Consider the following 19,827-nt stretch of genomic DNA (forward strand, 5'->3'; position numbering starts at 1 on the left):
ATTGAGATTGGATTAATATTAAGAAGGATATAACAAAAATATATTTTCACTTATTTAACAATGTCCATTAAATTATAATAATATATTTTTGTTTCAGGTAAACAAGAATTTTAACTGTCAGTTGTAAGTACAGTGGAACCCCGATAAGTCGGCCCCCGATAACCCGGAACTCCGGCTAACCCGGACCGATTTTTATCAGACAAACATTTCAACAATAAAAATGTATTGCTGTTACAAAATCTCGTGAACCTAATTCATTCATTTGGTGACGTCAATATACGAACGAAACGATTGATGAATCCGACATTACTGAAAATATCAGGGTGCAGATGGGACCCTGTCGCGCAATTCGCAGCAAATAAAATAGTCGTATGTTTTTGGCTTCATTTTATTTCGGTTATACATACGCATTTTCAAGGTTCACGAGGTTTTGTACCAACTCTATGTAATATAATATTTGAGAGATAATGGAACCGGATTGAACTACATATAGCATAGTAAAAATGACTCATGGTACACCACATTCATTGTCGAAAACAACAGGAACCTGTATTATCCTTTATTTTTTTGAAACTGTCTGTGTTAGCATTGTTTAGAAAAGACTATTAAAATTCTTTTTTTAACAATGGTCCTAGTCATCACTCTTATTAAATAACATAACATCAGAGACGGTATTGTGTGTAGTAAAGTCGTATTATTGTTCGCTTCCGTTTTGTAATCGTTCGTAAATTTATTCAGATTTTGTGTTTGCGTTTCTTTTGTCTATAAGGGCAACAAAACGTAAAAATGCAGTGACAATGGAAAAGAAACTAGAAGCATTAAGTAGAATTGATAAAGGTGAATCTTGCAGCATTATATTATGGTGTCGGTACATCTACAGCATCGGATTAGAAGAAAAATAGAACTAAAATCGAAGAATTTTTTTTTCAAAATGATAACAAAAGACAGTTTAATCGGTGCAAAGCTAAGAATGAGACTTTTGACGACGCTTTGTATGTGTGGTTTTGTGTGGAATGCGAACGTGGTTTACCAGTGTCTGTGTGACAATTATAACGGAGTTTATCTGTAAGCATACCATATTTTATTAATTTTTACCATTTTCTCCGGCTAACCCGGATTTTCGATAACCCGGATCGGCCGCGGTCCCAATTAATCCGAGTTAACGGGGTTCCACTGTATCTTTTTTGATATTGTTAAACGAAGTATCGTTAATAAACCAGGGCGCATCTGTAAAAATATTGGTACATTTGGACGTTGAGAGGTGACTCGAATTTTTTTGCAGAAATTGCTTTAAAATAAATCAAATAATAATATTTGAGTTATCCTCCCTCTCAAAAAGATCCGGAACATTGTTTAAATAATCAAAATGTCAAAAAATGAAGGAAAAATTCGATTTTTTTCTTGGTTTTTTGATTATAACTTTAAAAATATTCATTTTCGAGAAAAGTTGGGCAAACATAAAAGTTGCATAATTAAATTTCCTACAATATAGAATTAGTTAGAAATTTAAAAAATAGTCACCCTTGTTGCAAAATAGCAATAATTGTGAAAAAAAACATACAAAAACAAGAATTTGCATTTTACGTTTTTTAATCATTTATGCTACACTTAGCACCTTCATATTTCACCCCAAAAAACTATATGATACAGTAAAACAATAGTGTAAATTTCATTAAGATCGGTTTTATAGACTTTGCAAAATAAATTTTGCAATCCAGCTTTCGTAAAAACAAATTCATTTTTTCAAAATGTTACAGGACTGAAAATAAAGCAGATAGCAAGTTGAAGAATTTTTTACATATAGAATTTTACTGTACCTTTCATTTGAAATTTTGCAAAATTAAAATCAATGAACACCACGGCGTCAGGAATTTTTTTAAATAAACATTAATTATTGGTGCTACGCGCAGGACAGCGGATAGTTTGCTCTGATTGGGCATTCCAATGACCTTTGATAATGATTGATACATTTTAATTTTATTACATTTCGATATAAATAAATAAATTTGTTTACATAAAAATAAAAACACATACTCTATCCTTTAAAATAACACTTTTATTAGCAAAAACTTTCATTGTTCATATATTTTAACTTAAATAATAAAAGTTTATTATTTTTAAACATATGCAATTTTTTAAACAATATTTCACAAACAATAATAAAATTAGTTTGATTTTTGTGAAATTAAAATATTAAAATACAACAAAATATAGAGTAAGAAAATAATATATTAGACAAAGATTGGAAGAAATTTTGGTGGAAATCAACTTGTGTGAATCGAACACCGCTGTTCTGCTCGTAGCACCAAAAATTATTGTTTATTTCAAAAATTTTCTGACGCCGTGGTAATTATTCGATTTTAATTTTGAAAATTGCAAATGAAAGGTACAGTACACTTGTATAAGCAAAAAAATTCAACTTGATATCTGCTTTATTTTCAGTCCTGTAACATTTTGAAAAAATTAATTATTTTTGCGAAAGCTGTATTGTAAAATTTATTTTGCAAAATCTGTTAAACCGATCTTAATGAAATTTACAGTGTTGTTTTACTGTATCATGTAGTTTTTCTGGGTAAAATATGCAGGTCCTGAGTGTAGCACAAATGGTTGAAAAACGTAAAATGCAAATACTTGTTTTTGTATGGTTTTTTCGCCATTATTGCTATTTTGCAACTAGGGTGACTATTATGTAAATTTATAGCCAATTCTATATTGTAGGAAATTTAATTGCGCAACTTTTACGTGAGTACAACTTTTCTCGAAAAGGAATACTTTTAAAGTTATAATCAAAAACGAAGAAAAAAATCGAATTTTTCCTTCATTTTTTGACATTTTGAATATTTAAACAATGTTCCGGACCTTTTTGAGAGGGAGGATAACGCAAATATTATTATTTGATTTATTTTCAAGCAATTTCTGCAAAAAAATTTGTGTCACCTCTCAACGTCCATCTCAAAACAGATGCGCCCTGGACTATAATATAAGATACAACAAAATATTGGATAATTATACTGTCTTCAATAAGTATTTAGCATAATAATCGTAATTATTTTCAGTAGCAGGTATCTTTATAATCTGACTATTCAAGGTATTTTACATGTTTTTTGAAGGCTAAAAAATGTTTATTGGTATATAATTTTGCTTTGATTTTTAAATCTTTACTTGAAACAGAAAACACGATTTTATACGTAAAAATTACCACAAAGTAACCGCGAAAATATTGTTGGGAATCAAGTTATTGTTTCATCCCGATTGGAAAAAGTGGAGAGAATTAAAAACATATGTGATACAAGGAAAATTTAATTTTTTGGGAAAAGAGATATCAAAGGAGATAAAAATTGTGGTTAAAGATAATACTAGAACTACAATTATATACAGTAGCGAGACTTGGACCCTAAGAGTGGGACAAAAATCAAGAGTTTATGCCAAGGAAATAAAGTTCCTGAGAAAAATAGAAAATAGGAAGAGAATAGACAAAATCAAAAACGAAACAATTAGAAAAAACCTATATCTAAAACCCACAAACGATAAAATCGCAGAAGGACAACTCAGATGGTACGAGCGTGTGTCGAATATCGGATGAAAGACAGAAAACGGAGACCTAAAAGCTAGATGGATTGAGGGTGTCAGGAAGGAAGTTATGAAGAAGGTTTTAATATGGAAAGAAGTATGAAGACAAACACAAGAAAGGAAAACCTGATGACAAACCCACAGGGCTCAACCCAAACCGTTTTTCACCTAAATTTAGAAAGGCTTATGAGTAACTGAGTATAAGTAAGTAAGTAAACGAAAACTTATCTAATTATTTATTTGTTATTTATTTTAGGCAAATGTACAAAGAACAAAATTATTGAACATTGATTCAAAAACGAATCTCACTATTATTTAGTTAATCTAAAAAAATTGAATTATTTAATATTCATAGTAACTGTATGGGTATGCATTGTAGTAAGTTGGAGCGAAATCGTAGCTGTATGGAACTGAGTAGGTGTAATGAGGCCTAACTGGAACTGAATATGTAGCTAGTCCTAAAACAAACAAAAATTTATCAGTTATAATTGTTATAAGCATAAATAGGTATGAAAAATTAAGTAATCGTGTAAGGAAAAATAAATACACACACCCAAACTTATATGGATCACCATGTATTTCAAAGAAATATTTATTTCTTTTGAAAAAAGTTGTTATTGTTGCGAAAAATAAAGATTTTTATTGAAAATAAACAAATCAATAAGACAATCAGATAATACAGCTCGGTACGGTATAGGTTATTTTCTTGAGTTGCAAATTGAACGAAAATAAATAAACTAACTTTTGCGTCCAAAAACGAAAATATGCCTCATGTGGGGTTATAGAACTTACAAAGGGGAAATATTATTAAAAATACAAAAATAGACGGTTTAGTTTTGATTTAAATCTGTCTCGTGCCATCCCCCGATAGCGCTATTTCTAGGTCTACCTTTTGTCAAGGAGGCTATGCAAGAAGACAAATTTAAATCAAAACTTCCGTAGTTCTCGGTATACAATAAAACTATTTATACCGGAGTAAGGTTAGAACGCCCTCTAACGGGGAATAAGTGAAATAAATGGCGACTCGATTCTAGTTTTCTGTTGACCTAGATATCAAAATATCAAAAGGCACCGCTGGGAAAATATTCCAAAAATGCGGTTCAGAGAAACTATATGAAACGAGTCTTTGTACTCTCATACAGAGTATGGCATTAGTAAAAATACAAAAATAGACGGTTTAGTTTTGATTCAAATCTGTCTCCTGCCATCCCCCGATAGCGCTATTTCTAGGTCTACCTTTTGTCAAGGAGGCTATGCAAGAAGACAAATTTAAATCAAAACTTCCGTAGTTCTCGGTATACAATAAAACTATTTATACCGGAGTAAGGTTAGAACGCCCTCTAACGGGGAATAAGTGAAATAAATGGCGACTCGATTCTAGTTTTCTGTTGACCTAGATATCAAAATATCAAAAGGCACCGCTGGGAAAATATTCCAAAAATGCGGTTCAGAGAAACTATATGAAACGAGTCTTTGTACTCTCATACAGAGTATGGCATTAGTAAAAATACAAAAATAGACGGTTTAGTTTTGATTCAAATCTGTCTCCTGCCATCCCCCGATAGCGCTATTTCTAGGTCTACCTTTTGTCAAGGAGGCTATGCAAGAAGACAAATTTAAATCAAAACTTCCGTAGTTCTCGGAAATATTATTGGTCTACTATAGCAAGTAATGTTTTCACAGGGACATAGCTGCAGAGCTAGGCGTAACACAGAGCGTTCTTTCCAAAGCCTATGTTAGGTAACAGAAGCTAGGAAAACTCAAAAATAAAGCAAGGGAAAGTCGCCAAAAGTCTCGCCACAATCGTTTAATTGTCCAATCAGCTGGAAGACACCCAACCATTTTTCACCAGCAGCTCCAAAGGCAGCTTTTGGAAGCAACATGTGTAACTGTTTTATTTGAAACGAAGAAGAAGGAAGAGTTCGCGTCTAGAAATATACAGCAGGAGACAGTTATTGGTTGCCGAGTTATCTAGGCAGCACAAGGTTGATCGCCTAAATTGGTGTCTTCACCACCAAAACTGGAACATTGGGAATTGATAAAATGTGCCATTTTCAGAAAAAGTCAGGATTTGTGAAAATCAGATGACCCACGAAATTGTGTACTATTCTCGTAGAAGCAAGAACGAAAACTGTCAGGTCTGTTCACAAATATAAAAGAGGAAGTGTAATGTTCTGGAGAGGAATTGTGATCCGTAAAAAAACTCCATTAATTTTCATCCAATCAACTTTAACTGCTCACAGGTATGTTGATAACCTGTAGTTACGCTCTAAAGGGGTGTAACAGGAGATAATTAAATTTTCATGCATATAATGGACCTCCATATACCATTAGAGTGACTAGAGACATCATTGAAGCAGAAGGTATCCCTTGTTTGGAGTGGCCTGCTTGCTCACCCGAGCTTAACCCTATAGAGTATTTGTGGTATATGCTTAAAAGAAAAATTAGAGCTTGCCGGGAAAATCCACAAAACATCGCACGGCTAGTATAAGCTGCTCTTAAAGAATGAAGCAACCTACCACAACAAAATATTGATAAATTGATTAGGAGCGAACCCACGCAAACTGTATCTTGCAGAAGGACTAGAGGTGATAACACTAACTACCAAAAAACAAAAAAACATAAATAAAAACAATTTAAACATTCTTCGTTTTACATTGAAATTGTATATGCTATTGACTTTAAAACAACTAGTTTCAATTTGTTTTTTAATTACTTTATTGTTTTATTTAATTGTTATTTATTTGTTACTAAATTGCTTTAAAATAAATATTGTTTTACCCCGTGGGTTCGTTTTTTTAAATCCACACGAAGTGATAAAAAATATCAGATGATTTCATATAAGTTTGGGTGTGTGTATATCATTTTAATTTCCTATTTGTGCAATTTGCCAAATTCTTATTTGAGTTTTCAAAAACCAAAAAAGTTATTGAAAATTCTTTCTAAAAGGTATAATTATATTAAAAAAGAATCCGTTGGGTTTTATCACAAGCCGGAATAAACATTCGGTCATCCGATCATGAAAACAACAAAAACAAGAAGTTTTGTAAGAACAACAAGAAATCTAAAGAACCAAAGATCTAAAGTCTTCTTACGTTGACAAACAAATTCTGTTGATAACCTGAATGCGAGCCTTCTACAATTTACAAAGCATATACGGAAGATACATCGGGGCACGAAGTATATCAGGCTTTTAGTTACATCTATTTAGCGCAAGAAATTAGAATAGGAAAACCCAAAACAACCTGTGAGATCCAGCGTTGTATAGGCTTGGGATGGGCAGCATTTGGCAATATGCGACATATTCTAAAAGGAACGCTACCGATTTGCTTGAACAAAAAATTTACAACAAATGCATACTGCCGGTAATTACAAGTGGTTCCAAAACCATAACTTTGAATAAATATTCTGCAAATAAATTGAGAATAACCCGAAAAAAAATTGAAAGAGCAATGTTAGTAATAACGAGAAGAGATATGGTACCAAATAGGATATTGAGAGGTCAAAAGTGACAGATGTCACAGAAAAAATTGCACAAGCCAAATGAAGAGGGACTGGACATGTAGCACGTTTGAATAATGATAACAGGTGGACCAAAAGACTCATAAAATGGGGACCTAGAGAAGAAAGAAGACACCGAGATAGACCACCAAAAAGATGGATGGATGACTTGAGAAAAACAGTGGGAAATTGGATACAGAATGCACAAAATAGGGAACAATGGAAAAATATGTAGGAGACCTATATCCAACAGTAGATGTAAGAGGTTGAGGAATGATGATGATGAATGATGGACGATAACTGGATACACAAGAGGGATCTACAACATGTATTCCACAGCCTGTCAATTGATCTAGGTAAAAATATAACAAATTTTGATTCCTATTATGCAGGAGTAGATCTAAGGTAATGGAAAAGAGTTAAGATTTATTTTTGTTTCAAAGGCCACCACCATTCATTTACGTATGTTTCCTCCTACATCACATCACAAAATATAGTCGAGGTCACGAGACAGCCAGTTCATATAAACGAAGAACAGACCAAAAAAGGAAAAAATATCCTTATTAAAAAACGGCCGCGCCCCAGGGCGGGAAGGAATATCTGCAGAACTACTTAAAAATGGTACTGACAAATTAGTTAGAATAATAACAACATTAATGAACAGATTTTTAAATGGAGAACCGGTACCACAGACATGGAAAGAAGGATGGAAGAAGGAATCGAAACTAAACCCAACTGTCTATTACGCAAATTACGCAAATTAACACGAAATAATTTGCTAATGGACACAATAGCGACATCTATTTAAAACAAGGAGAAATCTTAAAAACAATAGACAGTTGGGTTTCGTTTTGATTCAGAGTATACCACAGACTCTTGGACTCTGGACTCTGACGAATGCAATAGGATGAATCCAAAATTAAATTTTAACTGTTTATTTTTGTACTTAATATCATGTGATGTTTGAACTTATCTTTGATTCGACATCACGGCAACGGCGAACTCCCAAACATGCGGGTTGTTGGCCCTGAGGGAAACCTCATTATGTGGACTCTAGACAACAGCAGTTACTACAACTACCGCTTCCTAGATATCGTTTCATAAGGATGTAGATGAGTTGTACATAAAAACGATACTTACTGTGATGTGAGAGGGAAGCTCCATGTACAGTGCTTTGGGAATGTTCGGTTATTCTAGTCTCTGGGAATATTTTCGTTAATGTAGCCGGGACTACAGTGCGAACATTGGCTACTTCGGGGACATGGGCGACGGGTAAAGCAGTTACATGAGATACGTGGGCAACTGGGGTTTCTACGTGAGCTACCTTAGCTTCAATACAATTTGTAGCTAAATAATATAAATTTAAATTAATCCAAATACTTGATTTCTATACCAAATTTACAATCAAGATGCAGTAGAAATAAACAAACCAAGACACATTAAATGCTACTAGGAGCGCTCCTGAATCATAATTTACAATGTACATATATTGTAAATCCCAAATCATGATTTTCAAATTTTATACATTGTAAATTATGATTCGGGAGTGCTCCTAGTAACATTTAACGTGTCTTGGTTTGTTTATTTCTACTGCATCTTGATTTTAAATTTAGTATAGATATTTTACGGGCTAACTACTGTTATGGCCAGAAAACTACAGTGACATCAACTTGTTAAATACTACTCTAAAACGTACAACTAAAATTCTACAAGAAATAATACATCAGAGGATAAGTTTAACAAATAAATAACAGGGTTTTCCTACTGGAAGATCGTGTACAGATGCAATATTCGTCATAAAGTAGATTACTGAGAAATCACTAGAGTATAATACACCAGCATTTCTATGTCTGATTGACTTAAAGCATTTGACAGAATAAGATTCAAATATATAATCTATCTTCTGTATAATAGAGAAGTCCTTCTAGATATTATAAAAACCATTGAAAAAGTTTACCAAAATAACAAAATGGAAGTGATAGTAGTGAATAAGACAGGGAGACTCATTGTGTGCTATGCTCTTCAATTTAATCATGGATGAAATAATCAAAAGTGTCAACAAAAGTAAAGGATACAGAATGGGAAACAAAGAAGTAAAAATACTCTGTTAAGCAGACGACGCAATATTTATAGATGAAGATAGTGTGCAAAGATTAGTCCACAAATTTAACATAAAAGCAAAAGAATTCAATATGACAATTTCATCATAGAAAACGTAAACCATAATGGTAAAGAACTAATCAGTTGTAAAATAGAAATTCATGGTATCAGTATTGAACAAGTTTTCTTCTTTTGGTGTCTATTCGTTTCGAATATTGGCGATCATTCTGGCTATAACTATTTTATTAACTGATGCTTTAAATATATTTGTTGTTGTTGTGAAGAACCATTTTCTCGGGTTTTTTACCATGATATTCTTCTTCTCCCAATCCTCGCTTTCCGAATACTTTTCCTTGAAGGATTACCTTCAGTAATGTGTATTTAATGCCGTTTCTCATTGCGTGTCCGAGATAATCTAACTTTCTCCTTTTAATTTTATACATCACCTCTCTTTCTTTCCCCATTCTTCGTAATATTGTCTCGTAGTTTATCTTGTCCGTCCACGATATCCTTAGGATTCGCCTGTATAGCCACATCTCGAAGGCTTCATGTTTTTCTCCATCGCTTCAGTGAGTATCCAGGAATCAACTCCGTAATATAATAATGAGAAAATATAACATCGTAGGAGACTTACTTTTATCTCCAGATTAAGGTGGTGACTTTGAAAGAGTATGGCCATGTTATTGAATGCACTCCTAGCCTTCTCTATTCTACATTTTATTTCTTGTGAGTGATCCCATTATTCGTTTACCATTGTTCCAAGATAGGCATTGAACAGGTAATGGAAATAAAATACCTTGAAATTACATTCTCAATCTATGGAGATCTGGATATAGCAGTGAGAAATCAAGTACAAAAAGCAAATAAACTTGCAAGTTGTCTTAATAACACTACATGGCGAAACCGACATATTAATACTGATAACTACTATCTTTCTTAATGCTGATAAGTTAAATATAAAAACACTACTTACTGTAAGGTGAGAGGGCAGCTCCATGTACAATGCTTTGGGAGTGTTGGGCTGCTCCATGTACAATGCTTTGGGAGTGTTCGGTTATCCTAGTCTGTGGAATTATCTTGGTTAATGTAACTGGGGCTACGGTGCGAATTTTGGCTACTTCAGCAACATGGGCTACAGACAAAGGAGTAACGTAGGATACGTGAGCAACTGGAGTTTCTACGTGAGCTACTTTAGCTACAGGGGCGATGTGCTGCACAGTCGATACGGAAGATACTTTGGCTAGAGAAGATAGATGCTCTGCTGTGGAGACAGATGAAACTGCAGGGGCTACTACGTTGGTTACTTTAGCATCGACAACTGGTAAAGCAGAATTTGTTATTACTGAGTCACCAGACAAGGACACCTCAGAGGACACAACAGGTACTGCCGCTGTCTTGACCTGAATGGCTGGTGTGATAAGAGCGGTTTTTACTTGTGGAGTTTTTCTGACTGTAGCTTGGAATCCGTTGGCATCATCAGCAGTGTAGTCTACTATGCGACGGGTGCCGTCAGGTTCATCAAGGGAATATTGACCTGAAAGCAGAAAAAAATATTTTTGATTACTGAACATTGAAATTGATGAAACTGATGGTTCAAAACATTGGCAATAATTATAAAAATGTATAAAACTAAGAATAAGTGGTTTTAGATGACATCAATGGATTTAAAAATAAGCTAGTTTTAATAATAGTTTACGTTACAAGACCGAAAAGTGGTGTTTTTTTGATCAGACAAGCAGATTCCAGAGCGAGATGCATGCGAGTCCTGGAATTAAATCGATGTCGTCAAGGCGACCCTATCAAATAGATGACGTATTTATTTCCGATAGCCATGCAAATCTTCAAGAGTTTTAACCTCCCTTCATATACCTCATCACTCTTTTTCGTCCATTACAGCTTTTTATAATGATACAGTTACATTGAGCCAATGGGTGTCTCTTTTTATGTTGTCAACCAGTTTTTGATACAGCTATATTTCTATTAGCCCTTTCATGGCCACTTCTCAGGACATTACCCATATCCATATCCATATCCTCTCCAATTGACGACATCTTTCTATTACGTTCAGCCTTCAGTTTATTGCTTGGGCCCTACAGTATTTCTTAAAATGTATATTATGTTTAAGGTTAACGAGAATTTTTATCATTTTAGTATTAGGAATCATGCCACGCAACCGTATAATACTAAAACGATAAAATCCTTTTCTAACATGCTATCCACCAAAATACAAAAATATGTGGGTGAAAACCCTTTAAAATTGATCCTACATGAGAAGATAGAACTTACACATGGATGTCTAAAATATCCAATGTTTTATGCTCTAGGTACCATTGAGCTCGAAATTGACTTGTTCGTATTTTGACTTTTTACTTGACCGTTCGTACACTTTTTTTCGTATAACACTACTGGTCTACAACGGATTCTAAGTTTTAGATGTTTTGACAATGACTTTACATAAAGCATTCGCAACCTTATTTCGCGACGTTAGTTTTGCTGATATTTCCTCCTTAACTTTATTGTTACCGCTTAAAGTTCATTACCCTTTCCTAAGTATCCCTATCCATCGATATCAAATTGTTGTCAGTGTTATTCTAGTTTCTGAGCGACGCTTCCATGAATTTGGTCTTGTCTATGTTGACCATTAGTCTCACTTAAATAGTCATGGTTCCAATGAAACTAAATCAGTTCCAATGGAATTCCCACTTGTGGCTTTTGCATCTTGCACAAACGACCCATTCTAGTACAATACCAAATATAAATGATCTCTTAATATTATTATGTTGCCTATAACTTTATAACCCCAATGTTAGCCTTGTTTTTCTTGATTTTCGAGTTTTTATGTCTCTTCTTCTTCTTTTTGTATAGACATTTGTTGACTCTTTTTTCAATGTGGCTCTAGTAAGTTGTCGTTCCATCGTTTTCGTGGTCTTCCCACTGATCGTCTTCCTATTGGGGAACCGTCTCTCGCTGTCCTGACTACCCTATTTGTTGTCATTCGGCTTAAGTTGTCATTATATTCTATTCTTCATTCTTCTGTTTCTTACCCAGTTATTAGTGTTATCCACCTTGCATCTCCGTCGTATATCTGTACTTCTAGCTCTGTCCCATAGAGTCTTACCATCGATTTTTTTAAGGGTTTTCATCTCCGCTGTTTCGAGCAATCTTTTTGTCCTGTCTGTATCGGGTCGTGTTTCTGCCGCGTATGTCATTATTGGTCTGATGACTGTTTTGTAAATTCTGCCTTTCATTTATTTTCCGATATTTTTATTTCTCAATATTGTGTCATTCAGGCAAACTGCGGCTCTGTTTGCTCTTTTCACTTGATCTTCCACTTTTGTTTTGAGCCTTCCGTAGCTAGATAGTGTGATGCCTAGATAATTAAACTCCATCACTTGTTCTATTATCTGATCTTCCAGCTCCAATTTACATCTTATCGGGTCTGCTGTTATAACCATGCATTTTGTCTTTTGTGAGGAAATTAACATGTTAAATTTTCTGGCGATTATGTTGAATTGGTACAGCATACGTTGTAAATCATACGAGTTTTTATGTGTGCGGATTTTTTTCGTGTCGCTTACTCTTTCGGAGGTTTTGATTCTTTGCCGTCTTATTATTATTACAACCAGATAGTAATAATGCATATTCATGTCCAGTCCCCGAAAACTTCTAATGTCGTGCATTCATCCTCCATTTCTTACGTGAATTATTACGTGGTTAATTTGGTTTTTGTTACGAATTACTCACAATCATAATATCTTCTTTTGAAAAATCTATGACCATTTTCTGTTATGGTTTGTATCTTCGTGCAGGATTTCCTTCCGTAGTTTAGGTTAGTATTGTGTTTCTTTGCCTTTGCATTTTTTATTTTCTAATACTGCCCTTCCCCTTTATTATTCTTTGTAGTGCCGACTTAATAAAAAAGCTGAAAGATTTTGAGATATGGCTTTTTAAGAGAATTTTGAAAAAACCATTGACCGATCATATTACGAAACAAATAGTATTACATAGAAGGGAGCGAGATAGAGAACTTTTGATCACAATTAAAAGAAGAAAGTCATCATATTTGCGGCTCATATGTAGAAGTGATAAGTACTAGTTGTTGAAGCTTGCATAAAAGGTGTCCTGGTAGACGACAAACACCCTGGCTGAAAATTATTCGCGACCGGACCCGGTTAAACACAGACGCTTTTAAGAAAATCGAAAGATATAGTTGAATTTGCAATAGTTATTGCTAACCTGCACAAGAAGAATCAAGGAATGGAGTCCCAGAAACTATAAAAAAGCCGAGGAGGACCACCGACTAGATGAAACGACGACATAAAAAACGTAGCTACAAGTGACCCAGTGTAGAGAACTTTGGAAAGAACTAAGGGAGGCCTATGTCCAGCAGTGGACACGATTGCCTGATTTATGATAGCTAACCTTTATTATTGGAGTAAGCACTGGAAGAAGAAGAATACTATCTTTATATCGTGTTTCGTGTTTTGGTGCTCTCTCCAATATCGTTTCCAGTTAAACGGTAATCAACGATATATTTATATAAGTTAAAAAAGTACAGCAAATAAATAAAAATTTTATTGTTATTTTGCATATAAGTCGTATTTTAAAAAGCAGCAGAACAAATAGTATTATTTGATTTATGGCAAAAAAATAGTATCAAAAATAAATGGTGCGTAGGAATTTATAGTTTTTAAATATGGACAAAGTACAAACACTATTACACATGTCAGGTAAAAAAAAATTCAGGGCTAAGTCGAACCAGATCAATTTTGGTGATGATGTAGGCGCGAACAAATTATTTAAAAATATTAAAACAAGGAAGTTTTTCTGGATCTAAATAAATAAATTAGCAGTTAAGTTGTGACAATTTATTGGTGTGATATGTATCAATCCGCCTAAAACAATATTTGAATATTTATGACCGGTGAATGGTGATGTCGACGGCAAAGAATTTAAAGCTCGTAAATTAGAAACGGTAGCAAACAGGTTGCTAATTTTGTGGTTTTTTGGTCAGTTTCGCCACTTTTATGTCTTTTTTGTTACTCATCGTGTCGACGTGATAATTAGTTTGCAATTCGCATAGGCGAGTTTTTTTTGTATGAGTTGAATTAAACATTTATTTGCATGTGCAAAGTAGCTTGCAGACCAGACATGATTGATTAACACGCATGACATTTTTTGACAAATTACGTAATAGAGAAAGAGTATAAAAATGCTTAATAGGTTAAGAAATTGGGTGTTACTAATATTTCATATTGCGTTTATTTTAGAAAAGCTCCCTCTTCAATCCTGATCCTCCTGTACTGATCATGGTCATTTCTTTCGTTTCTTTTTTTTGGTCAGTAGTGGTTATGTGGTTATGTGTGGATGATTAGTATGTAGTCTATCAACTATCATGATTTTTGTCTTTGATATGTTTAACTGCATACCAAATATGTTTTCTTTTGTTTTCAACCAGTCGAATAAGATCAATTAACCCGTTTGACTATTTGTAAGAAGGGCTGCTGTATCATCTGCTTAACGTAGGTTATAACGTTTAAGTTTTCCCAGTGTAGAATTTATTTCAGTTTTCATTGCTACATGGATTTTAACTTATTTCCCTGTAGATTCCAGAATCTCTAGCGCCGTGTTTTTCTTAGAAACACATATGTGCTATCGATAGAGTCGAATGTTAGACTTTAATAGCTTTCTGGTGAATGATATGGGCCTTGCATCCCATAACTCATCTTAAGTATTAGGTTCGCTAAGCCCTTTTACGAGTGGTAAGGAAATCTGTTCTTGAATATCTCTCACAGTTTCCCATAATTTTGATTGGTCAAAACCCCACCACTCTCAAAGGACGCCAAAGATTCATAAAAACCACAAATTCTTAAAATTCTGCATCATTTGTGAGTAGAGTTAATATAGTCATTATGTGAGATCAAGTTTGTTCGTGTATTGTGGGCCCCGCCGATTAGGCAGGTAAGAGTATTAATGATTGTTTACTGGTATGTACAATAATTGTACAATTGCGTTTTCTATTTTTTTAAAGGGTCCACCTTTCACCTTCCACCTTCCACCTATGCATTATGTTGTCCAGCTGCTATTTTATGAACACTGTTAAATACTATTATTCTCTCGACTGTGTCGTAAAGTTGAATTTCTTCAAGGGCCATCTTCCACACCTTGAGAGCCTGCCGGCTTACAAAGGGCCATCCTACCCTCTAACAGATGTTTTAAGTAAGTCACTCATCTTTTACTTATTGAAGAAATTAGTAGAGACGCCTTTGTTATGTCCAGGGCAAGGACAATTTTGTGTTCTTTCGTGAAATAAGTTCAGTGACCTAAAGTTTTCGCCCAGTTTGTGATAGTGACATTCTGAAAAGTAGGTCATACTTTTAGTATGAAGTTGATGATTATCTTTTTATTTTTAAATGGGTGATCATTTAAACTATAAACATTTACATTATGTAGATATTTTTCTGAGTATTATTAGAGTGTTATTAAGTATTGTTAGATAGGTATAAATATAAACAAAGAGCTCTTTCTTTTTTTGTTGTAAGTGAACGGTAAAATTTCTAGTTTTTATTTAGAGTATGGATTTTTTATTTTTTTGAGTAACTACAGTTCATTTTTTTTTAGTTAATAATTAATAGTTATATTCGTTCACTTACATTCCATTTTTTTTGGTATTACTGTGTTGGTGAATACACCAATTTATATGCAGTGATTGTTATTATGTCGCCAACTTTTGTCTTATAGATTAACGGTTTAGGTATTTTTTGGTTTCTTAATTTTGTTGTTGGCGATCTTATACTGCGTATACACTGTACGTATTGTGTAAATATTGAGATTTCGTAGAGTATTTTAATAAATGTTACATTGAAACTTACGATGTCGTATTTTATTTAATTTTTTTACAGCTCAAGATTAGTACATTGATGTCTTGTCGTAGCATTCTTGCTAATTTGTTATTGTTGTGTTATGTTTTGTTAATTATTGTTCCTTTGAGTATTTTTTGGTCAAAATACCTGGCGCCCTATATTTTCGTTTGAGTATTAAGTATTTCGTTTCCTTAGAGTCCATGAGTCAAACCATCAGTTAATGTTATCTATTTATCTTTTGTCTATCGTCGTTCCATTAGCCCTATTCGCATACCATTCTTTATTCATTTAACATCTTTCATTGTAACAGAAGCCCAACCCAAAGAACCGCGCCCACATCTCTTCCGACTGAGCAACGTGGTCTTTGTTTCGTCAATGTAAACGATTGGACCTTTCCATCTTCGGTCAGTCCTTATTCTATCCAAGGAAAATATCGTCCTGATCCTTCTGGTTCAGCCTTCATGACCTCGTGTCCATCTGATCGTTATACAAATTGGCGCCCCTCTCGTGGAGCCTTATACAAATTACGTGGGACTTCTTCTGTTACCTATGGTTGCCTTATACATAATTTCGTAGAGCTTTGTCAATTGCCTTTTCACGGGCTATATATATTTTCTTGTCTATGCGTGAAGCATGATTTTCTTTTTTATCATGTTCCTATTAGACCTGATTTTCTTTTTTTGTTCAAGTTTGGCTAATTTGCAGCTATTTTTATTGACAATATATTTTCGTGTTATTATTTGCTAATAGATAATAATAGTTTGACACATTTTAGTTTGTTTGTTTCCGCTTATTGTATTTAAATGTCAGTGTAGTACCTTACACTTTCATTTCTGCCTTTTCGAATTCTAGAGTATCATTTTTTGAAGTATATAGTATAGTATCGATCTTTTTTCTTTAGATATGTTTTTAGTTGAGTAAATTTGAGCATTTTTATTACTTTTCCTTATGTCAAAGGGATACGTCTTTTGTTATGTATCTAATTAAGGTAAAGGTATCTAGATCTTGAGCTGTGTATTTTTTGTAGCAAATCACAAAGAAGTTGTAATTGTTTAACTTTTTGATTTTTACGTTTATTTTGTGCCGTACTTTGCAACTTTTGTGATTTATTGTAGTTTGCTTTATATCGTTTTATTGTGCATTTTACTTTTTATATTTTAGTATATGTATTGTGTTGCGGTATATTTTTTGTACTGTATTGCGTTTATTTTATTGCATTTAGGTACCGTTTTTGAGTTATGAAATGCTTTGTAACTGTTTTTAGAGGTAGCAACTATCACTATTATTATTGCGTTGTCTTCTAAATTTTCGGGTACATGCTTCTTCGTCGTTCAACGATATTGTTCTGTCCGGTTTTAAGACCAATCTTTTCTGACCTCGTAGAATAGTATTGTTGTAATGATTTCTGTGCAGTATATTTTTGGATTTTTATGTGGTTATGTATTTTTGCTGATATCCTATTTGGTTGATATCGTATGTTTTTTGGTACCAGAATGTTTTGAGTGGTTTTAGAGAGTTTTTAGTTATGGCGTGGTGTTAGTCTGGAGAATGAAAGAGTCCTGCAGCTTTCCGTCATGCTATTGTTTTAGGTTTGTGATTTAAGTCTTAAATGAAAGAAGTTAAGCTGTCCATTCCAGAAATTGTTTTTTACAATTAGCTATTAGTCGCGAGTGAAAGACCTCGGCGCATGCTGTTGTGAAATATGTTTGAGAAATTATGTTTTACCATTCCAATATTAGCATTCTAAAATCTATTCGGTACAAAACTACTTCCAGTCCAGAAAATATTCCTTTTTTTAGTGTAGAGTCTTCGTTTACCGTTGCGTAATCTTAATATTTTTCGACTAGCCTACGATAAGGTGGTTGACATTTCAAAATTCTTGTCCCACCCCCAATAACATCTGTCAGGGCTAGAGGTATTTAAGTGTGTCTTTTGACCCTAATTTCAGATAAAGAGGCGTAATGTTTTTATTAGCTTTTATTTAGCATATGTTGCAACCGCAAAAGCTTGTAGATACACTTATTTTGATAGTAGATATTTTTAAAGGGCTATGACCCTATTTTAGGTATTAATGAGATGTAAAAAGTAGCATCTTATTGCTTGTTTATATCTCACAAGTAGTTTGACTCGTGAATATAAACTTTCGATGTTTAGTTAGTAGATAACGCGAATATTTTTTGTTTAGAGGAAAAGAATTCGAGTAATTATTGTTAGTTCTGTCGATAGTTTGGGTGAATTAGGATAATGTTTTGGCAATTTTGTGTCGGCTATTAAGAATTGAATTTTTTTGTTAAATACAGGCACGTACTAGGCCCAGATGTATTTGCAGAATAAATTTTGTTCTTGGGGCTTACATAAAATACTATTTCGATAAAATGTCGTATCTATTTAGGACATCAGTCCCTACTAAATTGTGACACTTCCCTACCTGTGAGCTGCCTGTGATTTAACCTAACGATTTAAGTACCTTTATAATAATATATTATCATATATATTATAATAATAAGGCGTCTAGTATGCGTAATTACTTCCAGTCCTAATTAAAGGTAGATTTCGACAATTATCTTAACTTTCCTTTGTTCATTTTCTTCTATATATCTTTGTTGAGAACTCCTTGGCAACTTTTACTAACTCCTCTATTCCTTTTGTTTGAGTTCGAATTTATTTGTTACGTGAGATAGTAATTGTGCTTTGGTAATTTTATATATTACTCGTATTTATTTGCGTTTGTATTCTGTTTGCTGTTTGTATGTGTTTAGGCTCTTCCGGTACCTACATGTTGTCGGGATAGCAGTAATTTTTTTGAGTTAGTGTTCTGTGAACATTATACTTATTTTGAGAACGGTTGATTGCGAAATGCTTTGTCCTAGACACTGGCAAAGTGAAATCAAATAAGCAAACCACTAGCTATAACTAGTGCGTAGTTTATTAGTGAAGTCCCGAATGAAAGATTTCGTGGCAATTTTTGAGTCTAGCTCATGAAGTCCCGGATGCAAGACTCCGTGACAATTTTTGAGTGTAGCTCATAAAGTCCTGGATGAGAGACTCCAAGGCACCTATGCGTTTAGTCGAGTTTATTAGAGCTCGAGTTTATTTGTTGTTAGTGGACGCACTATGACAAATATTTTTGTGTTGAGTTTGCTTGTGCTAATTTTGCGTTTGGTTTTGAGTTAATTCCAATGGAGTTGACTTTATTTTAGTTGAGTAGATATTATTTAAGTTATTTATAATAATGTCTTATAATATATTCAGACATATCTTGTCCTGATTACATTCCTTGTCTTTCTGGGAGTTTCTCGATTGAAAATTTTCCGCCGTGGTTAACCCCAGAAGATTTTTATGGAACTTTTGGCCAACCTGTTTTCTTTCCCTGTCATAAAATTTCGACCAGCTGTTGGAATTTCGACACTTTGTTTGCTTTGATCTTGCAGTCAAAACCTTAGCATTGCTTGACGCTTACCTAGTTACCGGTTGAGGGGACAACCATAACGAAGTTTGCCTACGTTACCTTGTTGGCCAATCGCCTTTGTTGAGCTGGAGCAACTTTGATTTTCGCGTCTAAAACTTCAACATTGGTATGTTCCACCTTTTTAGTTTGGCTAGAGCCATCTGTGTAGATATCTGCCATTGGTTGTTGTACTTGCGAGTCAACGAACCATATTTTGAGTCGACTTTCGAGTTGAATGTTTAGTTTTATGATAAGGATTAGAGCAACACTGTAGGTGTTTGCTGCCTTAGTCGTTTAGAATTAGAGTAGTCCTTGTATATATAGTTCCTAGTTTTTGTGTTTTAT

At 33.8% G+C, this 19,827-nt stretch overlaps 2 protein-coding genes across 13 annotated transcripts in view; one reads left to right on the forward strand and one right to left on the reverse strand.

Annotated features, from left to right (window-relative positions):
- The window catches only part of LOC114338023 (disks large 1 tumor suppressor protein), a 1,799,868-nt gene that overhangs the window by 479,201 nt on the left and 1,300,840 nt on the right, over positions 1-19,827 (forward strand). The gene's annotated exons all lie outside the window — the stretch shown is intronic.
- LOC114340962 (cuticle protein 19.8-like) overlaps positions 3,794-19,827 on the reverse strand; it is a 30,640-nt gene continuing 14,606 nt past the window's right edge. Inside the window, exons 3-5 of one of the 2 annotated variants that reach the window (XM_028291747.1) lie at positions 10,145-10,705; positions 8,212-8,418; positions 3,794-4,028 (exon numbers count right to left, since the gene is read on the reverse strand). In XM_028291747.1, coding sequence (XP_028147548.1) covers positions 3,913-4,028; positions 8,212-8,418; positions 10,145-10,705 — 884 coding nt within the window. In that variant the 3' untranslated portion in view covers positions 3,794-3,912. The remainder of the gene's footprint in view (positions 4,029-8,211; positions 8,419-10,144; positions 10,706-19,827) is intronic. The other variant, XM_028291756.1, reaches the window with a different exon arrangement.

Source organism: Diabrotica virgifera, chromosome 2 (assembly GCF_917563875.1).
Source record: "Diabrotica virgifera virgifera chromosome 2, PGI_DIABVI_V3a".
Taxonomy (NCBI): domain Eukaryota; kingdom Metazoa; phylum Arthropoda; class Insecta; order Coleoptera; family Chrysomelidae; genus Diabrotica; species Diabrotica virgifera.